Source organism: Nyctibius grandis, chromosome 2, assembly GCF_013368605.1.
Source record: "Nyctibius grandis isolate bNycGra1 chromosome 2, bNycGra1.pri, whole genome shotgun sequence".
Lineage (NCBI taxonomy): Eukaryota > Metazoa > Chordata > Aves > Nyctibiiformes > Nyctibiidae > Nyctibius > Nyctibius grandis.
Window position 1 is genome coordinate 4,003,281 of NC_090659.1, and position 23,025 is coordinate 4,026,305.

General features: G+C 37.5%; 1 protein-coding gene across 2 annotated transcripts in view; it reads left to right on the top strand.

Annotated features, from left to right (window-relative positions):
- Window positions 1-23,025, top strand: part of EPHA6 (EPH receptor A6) — a 524,520-nt gene that overhangs the window by 266,202 nt on the left and 235,293 nt on the right. For both annotated transcript variants that reach the window (XM_068395269.1, XM_068395270.1), the window contains 2 exons: window positions 8,167-8,322; window positions 17,346-17,681. In XM_068395269.1, the coding sequence (XP_068251370.1) occupies window positions 8,167-8,322; window positions 17,346-17,681 (492 nt within the window). The remainder of the gene's footprint in view (window positions 1-8,166; window positions 8,323-17,345; window positions 17,682-23,025) is intronic.

The following is a 23,025-nucleotide window of genomic DNA, read 5'->3' on the forward strand; positions in this document are numbered from 1 at the left end:
AATGTGTATCTGAGCTAAACACACACAAAAAATAAGTTTCAGTAAGTTGCGACGTAGCAACTTTCTCTAAAAAATTACCTGTACTGACTCATCAGTACAGTTTATAAATTGTGTTTAAGGGGTAATTTTAAAAGGTGGCAGACCCTCTGTAAAGCAGTGTAGCCTCTATTATGAATAGCTTTTATTTTTATGGATATGGTCTTGATCTGTAGTTTCAGTGCTTGATATTTCCAGTCAAATGAGCCTCTTTACAGATGCTTATAATTTTGCCAATTTTGTATTCATTCATGGTGAAACATTCTTACCTGTCATCTACCTGTTGTAGTAGTAAATTTCATTTACTATATTAGCTTTGGAAAAAATAATTCAGCTGGTTCTAAGAATTAAGTGAAAAACGAAGTTTTGTCAGTATTTAAAACATTTTCCATCTCTTTCTTTGAGTAGTATGTATGCATTTAGAATCATGTTCTTAAGTTCTAGTCTATATGAAAGTGCTTAGGATGCTCTTTTTATTTTTTTGAAAATACAAAAATGAGTCCTTCGTCAAGATTTTTTTAAAATAGAGGTTAACAATATAGAATATACACCTACAGAAAAAATCTATAAATAAGGTGACAAATACAATGGGTAGGCAACTTGTGAAAGTATAATTCTGCTTGTGATTAACAAAGAAAAGAGCACCAGTTACATGTCTTATTCCTACAGTTACTTGTATCCATCTTGCCTGTCAGTTAATGGGAAGCCAGAACACAGACAGTGTTTCTCCCAGATCTTTGAAAATCCTTCCATTACTAGGCAATGACAGTCTCCAGCAGCAATATGAAAAGCAGCTTAAGTCACTGAGCAATTATTGCTCTGCAGGCGAAAAGCAAAGTTTAATACGAAAGTTTTGTTTTCACACTGCAAAAGCTATTTAAGTTACCTCAGTGGCAAACAAGGTGTTTCTCTTTGTTGTTAGCAGAAATCTTTGGTTGCCAACCTAAAAGTCTTTGAGAAGTAGCTGACAAAGCACCTTAAGAAGTGCAGAATAGTATTCACCTGTTCTGTGTAGTACAGATCCCAGCTCTTTGATGAGCTATTGAATTGTATCTAGTGTGACAGGCAGTGACAAAACTAATATCGTTGACTGTTCTCCTTGTTTTTTTTATAAACCACAGATTCTTTAAAAACATGGTGTGTGACCTGAATCATTGCTCAAGTTATTGTATTGCAACCGATGTTTTATACAGAGAAAAACTGCATTGATGTAAACTGAAAATACTGTTTGATATATACCAATTATCTCTTTTATCATTTCTTCTAATCATTTTAGTAAACAACCTCAATAGAATATTGAAATGTGGGAATGACAGAAAATAAGTCACTGGGGAAAAAAGATAATTATCACAAAGAGAAAGAACAATTAATTTAATTTACCTATCTTTATTATGTAGTTATATTTGAGGAAGCAGCCTTATACCTGCCTCTTTTTCTTTCCTCTCCCTTGTTCCTCTTAAAGTCAAGGGTGTGAGTAATGCTTTTATCTGTTCTCCACCTCAAAGAATAGAAATATTAGAAAGCAGAAGATATTGGCAAAAGAAGAGATTGACTGCAGTGTACAAACACAGATGCATTTAAGTGCATGCCGAAGCACACAGAAACATAATCCATCAAATTTACCGCAAACAAAAAGGAAAATCAGTCTATTGTCCCCCAAAAGTTATTTCATTCTGTCACTATTTCTTAGGGGTGTATGTTGTCCCCTCCTTACCATCTGTAGGAACTGAACCAAACTAGAGCCTTGCTTTCTTGATACTTGATGTCTTTTATTCATGTGGTCTTAACTAACCAGCATGTTCCATAATTTATAATCTATCATGACTGGTCTTCCTCCAATGAGTTCTTCATGATGCCTCACGTTTCTAGCATCTCCTCGTGTATAGTCTCACTATCAGTTTGAACATGACCCAAAGTGAATCCCCTCTTTTGTCTCACAGTCCATTCATCCTGAATAAAACAAGGCTCATGTGAAAAGATGTGAGATTACTTAATCAGATAGTACTCACAATCAAAGGTTGTCCTCATAGCTCCATTGTCCTAATTCTGTAATATCCTAATCTTGACTTTGTGATCATATTCTGCCTTTTGTAATATACAATGTACATCTTTTGTTACATTCTTTTCTCTTGTTTTCTATGTACTACTTTGTTCTTTTCTAGACACTTTTACTAAAATATAAATTGGTTAAAATAATATTATAGTTCCTTCTCTCTGCACAGTGGTATAATAGAACAGGCCTTATTGAATTGCCCTTTTTATAAAGTGATCAGATATGTGAGGTGTAAGAGGACTTCAAAATTGGAATAATTATATATTGACAGAATAGAACAAATATGAAAGATGTCAGTCTCATAGTGCATTAGGTGGTTTCAGTAAGCAATTTAAAAAAACATATGAGGTGGAAAAGCATAGCAAATTATGTGTTTCAGAAAGATTAAAACACGTCTTCCACAGCTACTGATGGTTGCCATTCATTGTAAATGACAACAGAGTCTTCTCTATTTTAATTTGATTGATGAGTTCTCAGCAAGCTATAAAACTCCCATTTTCATGAGAAATGTCTTCCCACACACAGAGCAACAGTATCAGCCATACCTCAAAGTTGCTTCTAAGTTTCCTTTGGACTCCCTTTACTTTGATTAACTTGATAACAGTAAATTCAAATGTTGTAAACCTGAAACAACTGAAAACTGGAATCAACTTTTTTTTCACAATGACATGCTCCCACAGAGCAGTGAAAATGTTCCTTTTTTTAAAAGCAACAAGGTTTATGACCACTAAGATGACTACCATGTTTGCATTTTCTGGATTTTGTATCTATACATCATACACCCCCCAGGCCGGGGAAGAAGTAAATGGCTATACCAGTCTCAAGCAGTAAAGACTCTTCTGCAAAAGAGCCCACAACTGCATTTTGTAGTAATCGACCCAAGACCTTGTTTACTGGACTGGGCAATTCAAAAGATCCTTAAAAATACTGTCCCATCGAGCACTCCTCACTGCCTGAATAATGCTGCGAGACCAGGCCCTGCGGCCTGCCAGCCTACACACAGGTCAGTCTTTGACTGCCTTGCCCTGCATTGGGAAATGTGTCCCATTTCCCAGGTGGATCTCAGTGACGTATGGCTTTCTCTGCACTTGCTATAACGTATAGCCAGCTATTGTTTTAGGTTGTTGGGGAACCACAGGGGCCAGCACCTTCCTGGGGGCCAGTAGTGGCAGAGGCTCCTTGGGGGTGGCCAGGCAGGGCCTGTCCCACCACCTTAGGCCTTTGGTGGGGGGCTGGGCCAGGATGACGATCCGCAGGTGGGCCGAGCTCGGCAGGGCCTGTGGCCAAGGAGGGAAGGGCTGTGCCATGGCGGAGCTGTAACCCAGGCAGGGACCGAGCCCTCAGCCAAAAGCAGCTCCCATGGGCAGGGGTCGTGGTAGTCGGGGAGCCTTTCCCCGTGGCCCCAGTGGGATGGGGCCACCCTCAGCTGCACGGCCACTGAGCTGAACCTGAACCCCCACAGCCAAAGCCCTGGCAGGGGGATGTGCTAGGGGCCCTTAGGGGTGGTAACGGTTATAGGCTGACCATGCAGCCATCCACGCACAGTTTCCCACAGCGTCTTGGACCACACGTGTACCGTCCTGTTTGGAACAGCTAAGGTCGTATCCCATTTTAGGCAGTAGGTGTCCAATGCACCTCTAAAGTTTTTCCAGTCTGCTTCAACACCTCTGCAAATAGCACCAACAGCACTAAACTGTTTTGCAGCTGCTCGATAAATGCCTTCTCCCACTCTCTGCCCAGGCTGGGAGGCTAGCAAGTCATGAATCGCTTTCAAATCTTTAAGAGACCAGGGCTTTGCATAGAGTTAATTTCTCTTTGTATGCATCTATGTATAATACAATCAAAACTAAATGCCATATATTAAACATTAAATAAGGAAAATTATATTAATTACAAAGTTTCTATAGTTTAAATACCTCATAGTCAAATCCTGATAAAGCTATAGCAAGGAACATTTATAGATGTGTTATCTTTTATGAAGCCAATTAAATTATCAATTCTTCTCTGCATGATCTCTGGTATTTCATTGGAGAAAACTTTAGTGTCTTTGAATTGTTCATTCAGATACCCTGCTAATTACTTAACCATTAAGACAATATATTATCTTCCCCCAGGCTTCACAAAAGTCAAATATCATAGAGTTCGTATAATTAGGAGCTCAAAAAGTCACTTCTGTTTGATAACTTTAGGGAAAATAAGATGCCTCCCAGTGATTTGGAAGTTAGAAAAAAATACTCTGCAGTAACAAAGATAAAAACAAACTTTAGGTTTTTTTGAATAGCCACCATTAGAAGCTGTTTCAGACGGCAGCTTTTCATAGTTTAAATTTTAGTTTTCACTAACATATCCACAAATAATTTGTGAAAACGATAGATGCAATAACTATTAGGTGAGTGAAGAAAATGCTATGAGAAACATTTTGAAAATACTGATTTATCAACCCATACAAAATGAAACTTTCTGCGTACACAAGCATCTGGAACAAACTTTTAAGTTACTTGTGATATGTTTACATAGGGTACGATTTTGTGTGGGAAAGATGGCTCTTTTCCTTCTCCAAAAACAAAACCACAGCCCATTTATAATTAAAAGTTTCTGAGTTTCTGATTCGCCCAACAAGCAGTTTGTGCACTAGGTAATTTTGTGTGGCTGAAACCACCACAGGAGAGTAAACAACAGAAATAATAGGAAGCTAGGCAAAATCTGAGGAACTTGTATAACATTAAGCGTGTAAGTAAGCCTATTGATTAATCCCCTTACAGAGTTGTATCATAATCCCTATTTTAGATAGCATGTGACTTTAGAACTCTAAACTTGAATACAACATCTAGTGCTTGTGTATGGTTTGATATCACAACCTGCAGTCACACACAGTGATTTACATGCAGTAATGCAATCTGCAGTCTCATAGCAGAACATTTACAAACGCTGGATTTACAAAATGTTATGCATAAATCAGAAATTACAGTGGAATGAATCTACCATTGACTCCTTTGTGCAATTTTCCTATAAATTTTAATTGGAATTGCTGTGAGCTACGATTGGCTTATAGTGGTCTTATACAGCCTTAAGCTCCATGAAGACACCTAAGGCCAAAGGAACAGAGATATTATTTTTCTTTTCTTCAGAGGGAGACATATCATCTCTGAAATCATAGCAGTTGAGGCATTTCCTAAATGAGCTTTTAAAAACCTGGGTGGCAACTCTAGTGCTTGGAAAATGGTAAATTTGGCAATTGTTTTTGTTAATTGTGCCACTGAAACACAGTATTTATTAGCAGAGTCTAAGCTTAGATACATATCGCAGCTGAAGTGCTGTATTCCAGACTCATGCTGCATATTAATTGATGTTGATAGAGTAACAGTTTATTTTCTTTCACCTTGAATGTTGGCAGTCAGCACGGAGTTATCCAGAGAGGTGAGTTATCCCAAGCCTGTGATCATTTCAGGGTTTTCAGCTTGTGTTATTTTATCTTGTTTATGAAGGGCTAGTTTTTATTTGAAAGTATTTGAAAGTATCCAATAATCATGGTTGTGTGATTCTACATTTGGACAGGGAGCAGGTTATCAATAGCTTTGTAAACTTATCCATGGAAAAGCTTCCCTGATCTCTTCCCCTGCATCAATATTTGTGGTACATACCTGGCTTAATGGATAAATATATTTGGGTTGGCTTCAAAGGAAGTAAAATGATCTGCTTATTCATCCATTATTTTTTTCCCCATCTTTACCACGAGTATATATGTGCTTTCTTTTAAGAGACATACCATATCAAAACCATAATTGCTTTAAATACATTACAGAATACCATTTCAGAATAAAACATTTACTTTTTAAATTGGAAATGAATCTTCTCCTTGAGTTTTATTTTGGAATAGTGAACTGCTTGAAGTTTAAACAAAATATTTCTCTTAAAAGAGAATGCTGTGTTTCTTTTGATCCAAAGTGGTTTGTCGTTTGGGGGACAGAAGGGAAGAAGGAATGATTTCAGAAGTGGCAAACGTGAATTTCAGAAGTAATAAGGATTTTAAAGAGCATTCATTTTGCTTTGACTGAAACTGTAACCTGGAATTGCCAACTCTTTAATCACAAACTTCTTTGTATCGCACCACATGTATGAAAGGTAGCTATTAAAAGCAATAATTTAATAGTCATCCTTAGATAAACCAGGGCAGGATTTGGGCATGAGAAAAAGAAGAAAGAAGCAGGCAGGCGTAACACCCTTCTCCGATTTTGCCTGCCTGCCTTCCTTCCTTTCTTCCTTCCTTCCTTCCTTCCTTCCTTCCTTCCTTCCTTCCTTCCAGCAAAGCTGAGGCTTGTATCTACAATGCTGCCTTCTTCCACGCACCAAACCTGCTGTCTTTCCAATTGGTAGAAAATTATCACTCACTATAATCACAATTGTAACAGACCAGTAGCCTTCTTTCAAAGGGAAAACCCCTGCTGTTCCCACCCCTCTTATCTCTAACACCAGAAATACTTTTTTTTTTTTCCATTCGTGACAACAGGGCAGGATTCGTCTCTAATGTCTATTCAGCAAAGTCAGAACACACTGGGAGGAGAATTGCTGAAATCGTTGTGTCAAAATTAAGCTCTTAAAATTATGTTTGAAAAACTGGCTCTTGGATTCTGATAGGCAATCAACTGTTATCTTTTTCAGTCCCATCTTCTCACTCCTTTTCCCTCAGCTACTAATGAAACTGCTTTTATATCAAGCAAGACCTTTGGAATCAGAAGCAAAACTGACCTGTGTATGTGTTATCTTTTTAATACTTTTTAATAACTCACTGAATATGAACTGACAGTGAATCCATAAAATTCATGCTTTTGGGTACTTTTTAAAGAACACCTCATTTTAATGTTATTTTGTTGTATTACAAGAGAAGGAAGTACTGCCTAGTTTCTCTGGCAATGTAAAGAAAATAGTGTTGAATATGTCAAAATGAGAAAAAGCCAGATGGATCTTCAAAATGGTATTTGTAGCAATGGTCTCCATCATACTGCTGGAGAAGTCAGAAGGAATGTGAGTCTGAGCAGTCTATATGTGTTTGAGCTGCTCTTTCATTTGTTTCTGGTTTTGGATTGGGAAGCCAGGAGACAGTAAATGCAATACATGCTGGCATGTGTAAGTGTGGTAGCTGGCAGGAAAAAGAAAGAAATCTCTGTTTAAACATGTATGATGAAGTCTGAGGATGGTTTTAAAATAATATTTCAGAATGCAACCCTGGCAGATTTGTGATAAGATTTACTGTAGCAAATTGTTTCTGCTTTAAAGGCAAGCGAAAAGGCATGTAAGGTTGTGCTTGGTTAAGAACAGCACAGACCCCTGCTCCAAGTAACTGGGGGCATGGTGAGCTCTGACCATCACAACATCCCCCATCCTCAGGGCAGCTGCTATCCAGGTTGTTTCCTGACACATTTAAGAGTAGCCTCAGGCTTGGGGTAATTTGTGCTAGAGGGTATTGGCATCTGCTTCCTACATATCCAAAGGTGGTTATAGCAGCATCTCCCAGCCTCTCATGCCAACAGGGTGCAGAGGACCCAGCTGCTGAGGCCTTCTGTCAGAGACCTCTCAGGGGACTGTAGGCAAGTCAGACCCATCTATGAATATAAGGGGATGTCATCCTTGTCTCGTCAAGGCGCTGTGAGAGTAAACATATTAGGCATTAAAAGTCTCCATTACTTAAATAAGGAAGCCATATAAATAGCTTTGGCGGATAAGAAGTTATCTCACTCTTTCTTATTAACAGATGGAACCTGTGTAAAACACAGATAATGTGCTTTTTTTTGGTGATATTAGTGAAGTTGTCTAGATAACAATTTCAAGCAGCAGTGAGGAATGTCTGTGAATGTGGAAGCTGTCTCTTTTAATGATTTCCCATTATATACCAAGAACACGGGGTTTTTTTAAGTCCATGTACCAAAATAAAAACTGAAGAATTGTATGATCAAAATAGCATACATATTTAGGTCGGAAAGGAAAATCTGTTCCATGCACATGTTATAACTGCATGGAACAGATTTTACTTATGATCAAAACTTGCTTCTATTAAAGAAACTTATTTTCTTGTTTTGCAGCTTGCAGGCCTGGATTCTATAAAGCATTTGCTGGAAATGTAAAGTGCTCCAAGTGCCCTCCACACAGTTTGACTTACGTAGAAGCAACTTCTGTCTGTCAGTGTGAGAAAGGTTACTTCAGAGCTGAGAAGGACCCACCAACTATGGCATGTACCCGTAAGTTTGATCAGTACCCGTGTCTGCAATTCCCTTCTCCTGTGCCTCATTTATTTATTTTTGTATTTTAAAAAAGTGACAAGTTTTACGTTTTGTGAAGAATACCATTCAAAATAACCAAAATATATTTTTAAATCAATATTCAAACAACATATTTCTATTTAGTCTACATATCCCAAAAAATACTGACATGTTTCTTAGTTTGATGACTTTTTAACTCGTAGTTCTGAGAGATAATACAAGGTATGTAATCATTGTCGTATAGATAACAATGTTGAGTTTTAACTACCAGTATGTATTTTAAATACATGAAAATATGCTGAGGAGTCATGTACAGAAAAAACCTGATATGACATACTCTGCCATCTGCACAGATTTAAATGAAAATTATAAAACAAATATCATCCCAACACAATCGAATAAAAACGAAACTCTCTAAAAAAGCAAAGAAAATCATAAAAAGAAAGGAAAAAAGATGTATCCAATCAGAAGGAGATATAATTAAACCCTCTTGCATATCATCTTCTTTCAACAGAGATTTATTCCCTCTTATGCAACTGTAATAATGAAAATTCTTTAGATTTTTTGATCATTTTTAAAATACAACATTTTGTGATTTTTGACTAACCTAAATTTGGCATTAAGACAAAACTGATGCCCAGCAATCTAGGGGCAGAAATTCTAACTGAGAAGAGATTTTTATTACTTTGATCAATGTGCTCATGTCTAGAAACATAAAGCATAAATTTTCTTTTTACTTAATGAAATGTTTCTCATAGATTTTCATATGTGGTTCATTACTCACTGGGAACATAAAGCAACTATATCTGTTTAATCACAAAACTGCAAACAAACAGCAGCATTTAAAAATCTGTGGGTGTAATACTATATTTACACATAAAATCCTATTATTTAATAAAGACAATTAAAATTTGTTTGCAAAATTGTCAAAGATACCTAGTTTTCTGTGTAACGTTTTGTTAGCTCTTCTTGTGGAGGATTTTATTCAAGTACATTTTATGGCACAGTCCTCTTGTTAAGAGAATTCTAAAAAAATTAACATGTTAAAAGCATGAAGTATTTTAACAGACTAAGTATACAAAAAGCTTAAGAGATAAAACCATAAAAACAAAGTACTGTTGCAATAACTATCAGTGTATAGTCATAATTTTGGTATGTTTACACTGCTTAAGGCAGCACCATATAAAAATAACTAAGCTGACACTAGCAGAATGGGACTACTTCCTGTGCTCAATGCTAATGTTTCCAAATAGCACTGTACTGGGCAAACTGGGAAAATACCAGGTAATTTGGAGCTGATTTCCAAAGTCATAGGCGCTCTGTAATCCTGAGATCATTATGTAGACCAAGACATTGTCCTTCCACTAAATGAGAGTGATGGTCACCAAAAATGGCATTGCTCAGATCCAAGGCACTTAGAAGTACGTTGTCTACTCTGACCACAGGGTTTTCAGAGGTGAAGGGTAAGTCCCAGCCTCCAGCTACTTAAGGGACATAGGGTTCAGAGAGGCACCCCAATTCAAGGCACACAATCTGCTGTCAGTTCACTCTGGAGCAAGGCACGTTGGCCTATCTATTTGCACAAAATATGTGAGGGAATAAATTATGTTGTTCCAGACTTCCTGCAGGAAAATGGTGATTACACATAATTCTACTCAAATGAGTGCCCCAAGCACAAGCCATTAAAACTTACCCACAGAACTAACACACATCCCAGGCGCTCTTGATGGTTTCATGCTTAGCAAGATGGTTTCACTCATGCATTATACAGATGTGGTTCCATATTATTTGTGTCATTGATTTTTCATCTCCAAAAGACAGTTCTTCTCTGAAAAAATTACTTATACGTGGCATTATGTTTCCATAATTATCTTTCAGGGCACAATTTTAAGCCCTGCTACCCATTAGTATTAAGGGAGGGAGGAGCATGAGAGCCCTGTGGCACCAGGGAGCAGGTACCTACAACACCCCAGTGCTTTCCCAACAAAAGCGGGGAGGTGAGAGCTGCTTTGGCCAAAAACTGTCAGGGAAGACATGCTGCCAGACCTCTCCATTCTTGCTGAGGATGTCAGCCAAAGCAACCAAGTGAGTGGAGGCAGGGAAGAAATCAACCACAACAGTGCCCCATCTCACCCCGACCTGGGAGAAATAAGGGAGACAGCGAATCACATTCTGGTTTCTGCCTTGCTCTTGGTTCAGTGCCACCACACATTGCCTCTCATTCAGCCTAGACTGCAAGGTCTCGGTACTTCATTGACTGTAACAGCAGATGTGTTCATCTTATACCTACGATGATGATTATTTCACTGTCAGCTCTGCAAATGACGCTGAGACTCTTGACAGGCAGACTGCGTTCGTATCTTCTTGCACATCATCAGTAATGAAGAGTCTGCAGGCCAAATTATTCCCTAAGTGATATCTTTAGCCCCACTGCTTTCAAATTATGCTCTCAGTTACTGAAATTATATTTCTGTCATAAATACAACCTCACTGCCTTCAGTGGATCTGTGCAGATGTGACTAATTTAAATTTAATAAACAAAGATACAGATATGAGACAGAGTAGAATTTAGATTGTTTCTTCCAAACTGTCATGCTTTATTGTAATAAAAGGGGTTGAAAATTTAGAAAAAAAATGAGCCAATTTGACTAAATAGAGAGAAAAGGCTGTGCAGTAAGAAAATGCCTTTTTAACATAGCCACTTTTGGGGCAGATCTGCATTTTTGACGTTCATTTGCAAATTTGGATCCTGACGTGAGATGTGACTTAAGCAATGAGATTTTTTTATGACTTTTTAAATGAGAGTTGTTCTTGAATCAAACACAGAATGAATAGTTGATTCCCTTTACAAATTTCTTCGTATTCAAACATTTTGAATCAACTGTATTCACACCTATTTTATTTGCTTCCCCAAGTCCTGCAAAGCAGTATGCCTAAGATAGGTAAACATTTTGTTCTCTCTCTCTTTTAATTCCTGTATAGGGTTAGACAGTATTCCTTACTCCAGAATTTTTCCTCAGTAAAGTAAAACTTGCATATGCAGCATTATGGAAAATAAGGACCTTGATTTAAGAGACTATGAATTTAAGAGTTTAGCTTCAGGCTTCCACTTTTTTCAAGATGAGCTTCAAATCTAATTTCATTAATTCTGTTAAAGTGCATACTGTATGCTTTTCCAAAATGGTACAGTTCCCATTTTTACTTCATGTAACTGTATTTTGTAAAAGAAGAGTGTGGGCTTTGGAGAAAAGCATAATAGAATTCTGATTTTAATAAGAGGAAAGAAAATTGCATTAGGATATATTGTTAATCCCTTTCTCCTAGCCTTTTTTCATTTGATTGGCAGTTGTTATCAATCTCTTGCTGCTACTCTTTCTCCTTATTGTATTTCTTTGCCATATGTAAGTACTCTATCAGTGATCTCTCTGCATACACAGTGAGCAACAAATAGCATCATATCTAATCCCCTGTCTGATTACTCTCTACATAAATTGTAACATTTCCCGCTATAATGTAATTGGATAAATTGATCCATCTTTTCAAGGTCAAAGGCAGACAGGCTTCTATTGGGTGTCTGAGTCTGAATGCATCTATTTTCATGTTACGCTTAAACAATTTTGAACCCAACAAACTTACGCTCTGTTCAATAACCTCTGCCACAAACTGTCCTCTATTTTTAAGAGTCAACACTACATTCCAGCAGCAAAATCAAGCAATGTTCTTGAAGCCTTTGACTCTGCTGCCTCTCTTGTTATTTTTATATGTATACTTGTTTGCAATTTATCATTATGCTCGGACTTGGAGTATTGGTTTGCAGTCACTGGCTTCCATTCTTCCTGCCTGCCTCACAGAAAAAGAATACGTGATTCTGAAAAGGAAAAAATGTAATACAGCATTCTACATCAAGTAACGCTACTAATCTATGCTACATGTATGTATGTATGTATATAAAAAACCAGTTATGAACTCAAGGGGCACGGCCAGATGCTGAATCTGAGTATTCTCAGATGATGGTTAATTTTTGCTCTTCCACTTTAAATTCAGTAGTCAAATAACACACACTTCTAAGAGTCCAACAGTTGGTAACAGACAGTTCTCACTTACTTCTTTACGGTGAGGGTGACCGAACACTGGAACAGGCTGCCCAGAGAGGTTGTGGAGTCTCCTTCTCTGGAGACATTCAAAACCCACCTGGACGCGTTCCTGTGTGATATGGTCTAGGCAATCCTGCTCCGGCAGGGGGATTGGACTAGATGATCTTTCGAGGTCCCTTCCAATCCCTGACATTCTGTGATTCTGTGATTCTGTGAAAAAACAACAAAGTTTTTTCCAGTCATCACTGCGTAGTGTTCAAAATAATGCATTGCCCTCACTAGACTTCTGCAGCGTTGGGTTTGCTCCTCTCTCCTTCCATAAAGGGCAAAATGCACTTCACCTTCACAGAGGCAGAGGATATGCAAAGCAAGATGAGGTGCGAAGCACTGCATGAGGCATTACCTCAGCTCTGTTGCTTTTGGAGTGGGCCTGCTTCTCCATAAGACATCAATACCAGTCTACTCCACAAAGGGTGTAGAAATGCTTCTTACATTATAATTTGTAAATAAGCAAAAGACATTGCTCACACTCGGGCTGTATTTCACCTAAGCAGCAGAAGAGCTGCATTTTTTTTTTGATGCTCCTCCATCTGAACTGTGTTTTACTCTTTTGTGTAAAATCCGAAGTCATGAATTTTGCTGTGAGGAAAGGATCCATCATTTTCACCAATACACTTGTTTTCCTTAAAAGTCAATATGAGGAAATCCCTGAGAGCTTTGCACACAGATGTCTGCAGAAGGGTTATTGCCACCAAGTTTTTCCAGTGTGTCAAATAATCTTTGTATAATTTATAAATGATAACAAAGCAATCAGGCCACATTTATAAAAGCCCAGTGACACATAATTTAGCTGAATCTGAGGATTAGAATTAATTGTCTCTCTTTGTTCCAAGTTCTAAATCTTAGTAAATGATTCACTGCGTGTCATTACAGCTTAATATTTGCATGAAATCACAATTTAACTGGCATAATTTAACAGCAATTAAAAAGCTATTTAATCGTCATGCAAATTGGCATGAGGGGCCTTGAGTATGAAGTGTGTCTGCATTTTTTTTCAGTATTTGCAGGCAGACAGTCATATACTTTCAGATACCTCTAACATAATTGATAATGTTCTCCCTATTCATTGAAATGTGAATGTACAATAATTCATGTTTTCTCTTACAATTGAGGATTAAGTCCCAAGTCATGAATATAACAATCTTCACTCTCTAGTAAAAATAAAAAATAAATTTTTTAAAAAGTGTATTTTATCCACTGTATTGGTTCTTCTGCTGATGCCATCTACATAGAGTGCAACAAAAATCTGATAGAAAATTAAAATTGACAAAGCCAGATAAAACTCTCCTATTACCCGGATTCACATTAATTCCTGTTTTGGCCTGCCAAAGTTGGTGAAGTAACATTAAAAAACCAGCTATGATGACCCATTGTCATAATATCTATAGTTTATGTAAGAGTAAATTTAAGCCAATTTTAAAACATTAGTGCCAATCCTTCAAGCAATTACACACATGCTTAGTTTTAAGTGATGAGTATTACCAATTATTTCAAGATTACTGATCCGCTTAAAGTTATGCACATATGTAAGTGCGATTAAGGCTCATCCTCCATATTCCTAAAACTCCTCATTGGTTTTAACAGTGGGAATTTGTTAAGACCAGTCATTATTTAATTCTCACAGCATGTTTTTAGAGGAAACATAATTATTATTGTCTTCTGCACATACATAATAAGAACTGAAGCTGAAGTAATCAGTGCTAGTTTTAGCTTATTCCGATCTCAGGATAGGACTTTCCAGAGTAGCTGGAACCATCAACCTCACATTAATTTTATGGGAAGTTTAGAGTTTTGTATATCTGTGGCACTCTGAGGTTATATGGGCTTTTGGACCTCATCAGCATCTTCAAGGCTGTACCTTGTCTCTGTTTTCCACACCATTAGAAAATGATGTATCAACATAATTAGCTTTTGTTAACAAGTTGCATTTATAAATACTTACATATTACAGTATTTCAAATGCTTCAGTGTTAGGCTTATCACAAGGTCACAGTCAAAGACCGGGAAGGAAATACTCTAAATATTCTCTGTGACCATAAAAATTGCAAATTACAAATACTGTTTTAATCTGACAGGTTCCAGAACTGTCGATCTTCATTACAAGTGAGCCACATACTATTCAGCTAAATGATTCCTTGATGCACTGAAAAATAACTGGTCTTTACTGTCCGGGGCTTTTTGACTGTTAACTATGAACTCTGCACAGATAGATATACTCACATATTCGAAATATTTTAAACTTTCTTGTCTACTAAAAAATTGCAAAGCAACGTAACACCTCCAAATAGTTTAATTATCAAGTTCTTGAAATCCAGCAGCTAACCCATCATTTAGTTTCGGGCAAAAATAATTTTAATGGAAATAGTCTCAGTTATTTAAAGTTACAAATAAATACCAGAAAGAAAAAAGCAACTCAAATTTTCATCTACAGTTCGCAGAAAACCTTAATGTTTATTAGTTCACATTATCCCTTCCACACCATACAAACTTTTTTACCCTTTACAGCCATTCCAGCTTTTATACCCACATTTATGCCACATAAGTAAACAAATAGCATCACTTAAAAATTACAAATGTTGATGAATAATGACTTTTTTTCCTTCATTAAAGTTAGTATTCATTCTTGCTGCTATGTGTAGGTACGACTGTATAGATCTTTACTACTATAGAGTTTATTAGTAAAATGTAAGATACAGTAATGTTTCCTGTTAGAGTATAGTCCATTTCGGTATTCAAGGTCATCTTCAACAATTAAGAAATGGAATAAATAGATTTATTTCAATTTTAGATGCGTATTTCAGAACCACTGATGGGCTTGATTTTCTAAATCACTACGTTTTGTTTGGTCAAACAAATAGCTAAAAGTTTGAAAATTGAATCAGTGAATGAGTGCTGTAGTAATTGTAGATCTGAAGGAAAAAAAGAAAAAATGGAATTGTATGATTGAAAAAAAAAGAATATATCTTTAGATTTTTTTTTTCTGAGATTTGAGATCCTGATTTATGTATGAAATGTTAGGAGGAGCTTTGATATTTTGGTTTCCTTCCTAATGCAAAGTTCTGACCATTTATCTGATGGTCCTTTGGGCACAAGGTCTTGCCTTCATGCTACAAGTTGTAGAACTGGAATTTACAAGAGTGTTGATCAATATTTTTGTTTGTTTGTTTAGTTCTTCTCTCATTGTCTTAAAGTTTTTATAAAGGACATTATGACATTTTAATTGTCTGACTCTCTCAGATTTACTGTGCCACCCAATTTGTTGGGTGAAATACACTCTGTGTAAGAATTAGCTGATGTCATTTGCAAATGTTTCACGTAGTCTTTCAGTCTGCTTAAGAGGCCCTGAAGTAATGAAAAGTTCACTCAAAGTCTGAACAGTATCTCAATCAAAACTTTATACTTAAGTCTTGCTGGCAGGTTGTATAAATCATGAGAAGCTGCAAAGCAAGCTGAAAGTTTTCGAAGTCCTGCTAACCATTAGCTAAGCAATCCATGTGCACTGTGATTTTATGTTGAGAGCTGGAAATATAGTGCTTATGCAACTCAGCTCAAAAAAACCCAGAAATCTCCAGCTGAGTTTGCCACAATCATCTTAACATATATCAAAGCCTGGAGTATAAGGCCTTGCATTTTGCCAAGTCTGTGTTTCTTACATAACTTTTATGGGCATATTTTGGGCCTATTGGTTTTGAAACCCATGTGTCTGTAAGTGCTTGGTTGAAATATGTTAAGTGGAAGAAGAATAGTATAGTAAGAAATGGAGATAAGATTATTCAGACTTCCTTTAACGATTTCTGCCTTTCCTTCACTCCTTCATTAATTCCTATCTGAAAAATCATTGGGTGGTGAAGTTCTTCCATCAGACTGTGGAAGCTGATATGTAAATCCTTAGATGATTTACATGTGATCCTACACAGTAAGTTAGCATAACAGCTTAAAACTTGTTGGACATCCCTTGGCTGTTCTGGGATCCATGGGAAGTGGGTCACTCATGGTTTATCTGACAGTAAACAGAGAGCTTTAACACCTGCTTGCGAGCTGAGAGCTTTCCTAGACTCTGCCTGCTGCTATTATCTTTGCATCCCTCCCCACAGTCGGCAAGAATTATTTTTTCTCCTGCTTTAAAACCATCCTTTTAGACCTCTAACTTGCAAGGCTGATGTCTTCACTGTTATACTGATGCTGATGAGGTCCAGGTGGGAAAGAAAAAAACTTGTAAACTGTCTCTTGTGCCTAATAGTCTTGGCCTGTTGCCACCTAACTCTGTTAATGAACAGCAGCAAAGAAATCCCTGAGGATAAGCAGTGAAGGACAGAAAAAATATCTGGCACTGCAGAACTAATACAAACAATTTCACCTCTTGTAATTATTCCAAAGCTATTATTTATTTGTTATTCAATTTGACTCTTATAAAACATGAGAGATTATAAGTATCAGAAAATCCTACATTACTAGAAAAGAATAAGGAAATAAATTTTCTGGTTAAAGCTCTACCCCACTTTTCCTACAAGATCAAGAGATATTTAGTGCAAATTTGTGTTATCAAGTCTAGGTTTGACATTCCCAAGTCATTTTTATGTTGCCTTAAATTATTTCTGAATTAATTCTAATTTATTTAGATTATTCAGCTTTGTATGATCTCACCCATTTATTAGTCCTGCTTAGTTTTCAAGGATTGTCAGTATTTAGATAATTTTTAATTTTTACATTGAATTTGTTATTGAAACATAACTTTTTTAGCTTCTATTTGCAAATAATTGCTTTAAGACTAATATATTTTTTCATGGTTTTTTTTTTCTTCAAAATAGAAAACTATCGCTTTACAGGCTTTCCCCTCCTTCTCTGCAGGGCCACCTTCTGCTCCGAGGAATGTGATTTTTAACATTAATGAAACAGCTCTCATGTTGGAATGGAGCCCCCCAAGTGATACCGGCGGAAGAAAAGATCTCACTTACAGTGTCATCTGTAAGAAATGTGGGTCGGACGCCAGCCAGTGTGAGATTTGTGGGGGAGGTATCCGTTTCATCCCCAGGCACACAGGTCTCATCAACTCCTCAGTGACAGTGCTTGACTTTGTGTCGCACGTGAACTACACCTTCGAAATAGAAGCCACGAATGGGGTCTCGGAGCTGAGTTTCTCTCCCAAGCAGTTCACAGCTATCACGGTTACCACAGACCAAGATGGTAAGTCCCAGCACTGCATGGCTGTTAATGTGCCCCTGGCATCTGTGCACTTTAGGGGGATTTTTTTGTTTCTTGGAAGCCTGGGTCAGCAAGTTAGGATGTTTTGCAGATTGTTAAACGTTTTTGGTTTTGGTGAGGACTTCCAGCTTCTGCTGATGAGGGCATTAAATACTTTTGGCAGTTGGCCCTTGATCCCATTACCCAGGGCACAAAAACATACCTTCCTGTTTAAGTGCAAGCTTTAACTACCCGAGACTATCAGTGGTTCATCAGAACTGGAGTCTGCATCTGGTGCTTTTCCAAGTCTTCCCTTACAATTTCAGTTTTGAAAGAGTAAAACACCACAGGTTATCCATTACAATTTCACAAGTCAAAGGTGAAATGAAAGTGAACTCACTTCCTTCAGTATCCATGTTTCATAGTACTAATACAACATCCTTCACTGTAAGATATTTCAACATCTGTATGAGCCATTTCCTTTGGTGAGGTATCCTAATAGATTTTTTTGTTCCTTTAATTTTCCACTTTGCATTATTGTTTTTGACCTTTTTCTTTCCCCCATTTCAGTTCAAATTTATGTCCAAGGTCAACCTTTATGAAAAAAGTGTGAAACTGAAAGAGCTCTATATTTTTGTTTATTTCTGCAACTTTTTCCTCCTCCGTCTTTAGAAATACTTACTATGCCAGGGAACAGCATCACAGGTTACCAACAAAGTATTCTATGTAGCAGTGTTATCTTCTGGCTTGGGTTACGGTAGATGAGAAGGTTGTTTCAGAATTATCCCTTGCTGACATTTGTTCCAGAAATGTTTTTCACCTACTGTGCAGTGACATTGAAACTGTAGCTGAAGTGTTTAATGTAAAACAGGAACCGAACTGGCAAAACTACCGTTTTGAGTAGAAGACCTTTGATAATATGAAAGTTTAGTAAAAGTGCTAATGTTCAGGAGGATCCTGTTATGTTCCACTTGTACGAAGGTCCTGGGTTCTTTTACTGATCAGCCTAGCAAAAATCTTCTTACTTGTGTATCTGGGACAAGTAGTTTCGTTTATGAATAAGTAATGACTTGTTTGCCTTTGGGCATACAAAAATAAACAGCTTGCTGTGGTGATGATGATGATGATGATGATAATGACAATTATGGTAACGCTAATAATATTCATGAAAATGGATTAGAAAAGGCATGAAAACTACTCACTCACCATTCATGTGATGATGGTAAAAGAGCTAATTATATAAGATGCCTAATGATATATGCCTTGCACTGAGAATTACCTTAAGCTCTGAGGCTGTGTATCGTGTTGCAAACCTGTATCTCTCTTTTCCTTTCTCATTAAAGGAAAAAAATGTGGTGCCAGAAACTACCCCTATGTATACTTATGTAAACAGGGAAAAGACCAATGTTTTGATGATTTATGACACACTGACAGTAAACTCTAGAGTGTAGACTGCTTGCATTCCCTGTCATAATTCTTACATTACTAAAGATGCTGTTGGAAGGGCTTCAGAGAATTTAAGACCAGATTTCCAGAATATCTGTCAGTTTATTTGGATCTAAAAAGACAGCTTTGCAGGACAAAGCATTGTAATAAATGAAATGGAGGCATATATAACATGTAGTTATAAAGATAAAACGATTTTTGTAGGGTTACAAACTGGGTAGTTGTATAAAATCATAAGCAACGTAACTATATATTTAGAAGTAAAAGACAATAAACAGTTTTTGTGAGTTACTTTTAGTCATAAATAAGAAGTGATGCGGAGAAAGCTAGGTTATCTAACCTCAGAAGAGGAAGCTGTAGAACTAAAGCTTCAGAACATTGCAGAGATTTTATTAATATTTACAAATCACATTGAAGTTCTCAGATAAAAGGATTAGTGACCTTTTTTATTTTTATTGCTGGGCAGCTATTAGTAAACAATTTATAGTTTTGCTCTTGCCATATTTACCAAAAATACTAAATAATCGCCTTTATATCGCATTTCTTTTTCTATCTATACCACCAAACAGTAAACTCACTGTTACAATCTTTCCTTATAATCTCAATTATACTGAAATGGACAGTACTTATTGTATGGTGTTGCAGGTTTGTGCACATGTTCATATAAAACAAAGATCCAAGATTATACGCATGATGTGACAGTAAATCAAAGATATCTTAATGTGTACAAGGATTGCATTACTAGAAGTTCAAACGTATTGGTTTAAAAAAAATTTTTCTCTTTTGGTATGTGTCTAATATGAAAGATCTAGATCTATAATAAATTATACCTACACAACATGTTTCTCCCATGTTCACACTACCTTTTTATATGTGATCTTTTCATACATACTCTTTTAATATTTTTGGTATACACATTGCATGAAGTACTAGACCTCTTTATAAATATATAAATTCTTTTCTTCCATTGTCATATCTTTGTTAAGAATATAGAACAGTATCTTCAGCTATTGTAAATCCAGACCATTCTGTTACCTACAATAATTTGCAGTAGCTGAGGAGTTAGCATTTTATTTTCCTTGAACATATTGGATTTACTTCCCTCTAGTGGCCCTTTCTTTTTGATAGTTTATGTGAAATTAACAGATTCTTCTTTATACATGCAAATTATTAGCTTGCTTTTCAGGGTTTTTCTTCTCTTTTTGGAGAAGATACTGCTGTTGACATTTTGCTGAATAAAGTAATGCAATGAAGAGTACCGTGGGCATCCGTAGAAACTGAAGAATTCTACCACAGTTAGTGACTGGAGTAGTCTGAGAGCATCGAAGAGGGAGAATATTTGCTGACAGAAGTGAACTAATTCAAAAGTGGTTAAGGCTCATCTTTATGCACAGAGCTCTACCACAACTAATATTAAAATCTTAACTGCCTCTTCATGCAATCACCAGCATCAACAAGATTAAGTACACTGCTGAGCTCTAACAATGACAAGAAGCAGACTAAAGGAAAGTAACACTTTGGAAAGGCTTTGCAGACTGCATCTCACAAACCTTCCTTCATTTTGATGACTAAAACATTACCAGAGAGGAACGTCATGAAGTTCAACAAAGGCAAGTGTAGAGTCCTGCACCTTGGAAGGAATAACCCCATGCACCGGTACAGGTTGGGGGATGATCTACTGGAGAGCAGCTCTGCAGAGAAGGACCTGGGTGTTCTGGTGGACAAGTTCACCATGAGCCAGCAATGTGCCCTTGTGGCCAAGAAGGCCAATGGTATCCTGGGGTGCATTAGGAAGAGTGTGGCCAACAGGTCAAGGGAGGTTATCCTGCCCCTCTACACGGCCCTGGTGAGGCCACATCTGGAGTACTGTGTCCAGTTCTGGGCCCCAGTTCAAGAAAGATAAGGAATTACTGGAGAGAGTCCAGAGAAGGGCTACAAAGATGATCAGAGGACTGGAGCATCTCTCTTATGAGGAGAGGCTGAGAGAGCTGAGTCTGTTCAGCTTGGAGAAGGGAAGACTGAGAGGGGATCTTATCAACACTTACTAATACCTTAGGGGTGGGTGTCAAGAGGAGGGGGTCAGACTCTTCTCAGTGGTACCCAGTGACAGGACAAGGGGCAATGGGAACAAGCTGAAACATGGAATGTTCCATCTGAATATGAGGAGGAACTTCTTTACTTTGAGGGTGACAGAGCACTGGAACAGGCTGCCCAGGGAGGTTGTGGAGTCTCCTTCTCTGGAGATATTCAAAACCCGCCTTGACGCAACCCTGTGCAACGTGCTCTAGGGGAACCTGCTTTGGCAGGGGGCTGGACTAGATGATCTCCAGAGGTCCCTTCCAACCCTTAACCATTCTGTGATTCTGTGATTCTGTGAAATACTGAAAAAAATGACTAACATTAATGTAAGTCATATAAAATGAACTGTGTAGCAATCATGACCTTTGTAGTTATTAATTTTGTACAAGTATTCATAAATTCAGTATTCATGTTTTTGTTTTTTCCCCCCGGGCTTCATAAGGAAACAAAGTTTCTGTGGTCACAGTCTGCCAGGCACCATAAAGAACTGTGAACCCATTAGCCAACGTGAGTTTTATAACAGAGAAAAAGATTTCACAGATATTATGTTTTCTCAACAGAAGTGTGAAAAATGACCACTTAGAGTCACCAAGCTCTTGGTTGTGTCTGCAAGTTGAAAAGCAAGGTTCAGCTACACAAGGCTTGCTCGCTGGGCTAGAGATGCCAGCTGACTGACCACTTAACCTGTCTGTTGGCTAGTCAGTAAAGAAAGAATATATATAATTCCTGTATGATCACAGCATGTGCTGTGTCTTGTCCAGCAAGTGTGGCAAACAAGGATGGGGTGGGGATGTGTTAGGAAGCGTAGGTGTTGCAGGTGGAGACATGAGGGAAGTGAGCTATATGCTACTCTTGCACAGCTTTGTTTCAAAATGTTTTGAGATATCAAAATAACCCCTACTTTAAATTCAGATAAATGGACAGGTAAACAGAACAATATTCTGCTCAGAAAAGCACTTAAGCACAGTCCCTGTTCAAGGAAGAACATTAGCACATATTAAGTGCTTTCCCAAATCACTGCTAAAGTAATTTGTAAACAACTGAAGGGTAAAGCATGTTTTCTAAAAAAGCCTCATCAAAAAATGTTTAACAATACTGTTGTTCAGAAAAGTGCCTGGATGCCTTTTCCTTATGGGAGCGAGAAAGTTTTATACAGCAGTAAAAGTGCTGAGTATGAACTAATTGTACTCAATCGACTTTAAATCATTGTGTGAAGAAGCAGGGAATTATATGCTGAATTGTAATTTATGTTTCTCTTACGACTAATGAAAGGAAGAGACACCTCACTATATAACTTTCTTAGCCTGCCTTAGAGTCTGCATTGCCTAAAGAAAATTCAGAAGTACTTGAGATTTTTCATGCATAATTAAAGTACTAAATAATGAATAATTAAGCAAAAGAGAACTTAAAACAATAGTTCCTATTTCCAAATATAGTCCACATTATTCACTCAGTGGGCATTCACATGTTCTATTCCTTGAAAACAGAGAGGGTTTTTAACATTACACTGCAGAGTGGGAGTAGAGTCGTGAGACATATCCTGAGTACATGATTATACACACAGATAGTAGCCTGCTCCGTTTCAGCCCACTGCATCACTGAGGAGCAGCACTCTGTAGCTATAGTGTTTCTCTGACTGAAGAGTTTCCTCGTTGTTCGGTCTGCATCTTCACCGCATCATGTCCCTCCTGTGAGACTCCATGTTGGCAGCCCCCAGCTCACCTTTCGCCCCCAAGTCCCACAGCAGTGACCTCCTCTAAAATCACAGTCCAGCCATGGGAGGCTTCGCGGGCATCGTTCCATTCGTGGGCTCCTTCCACAT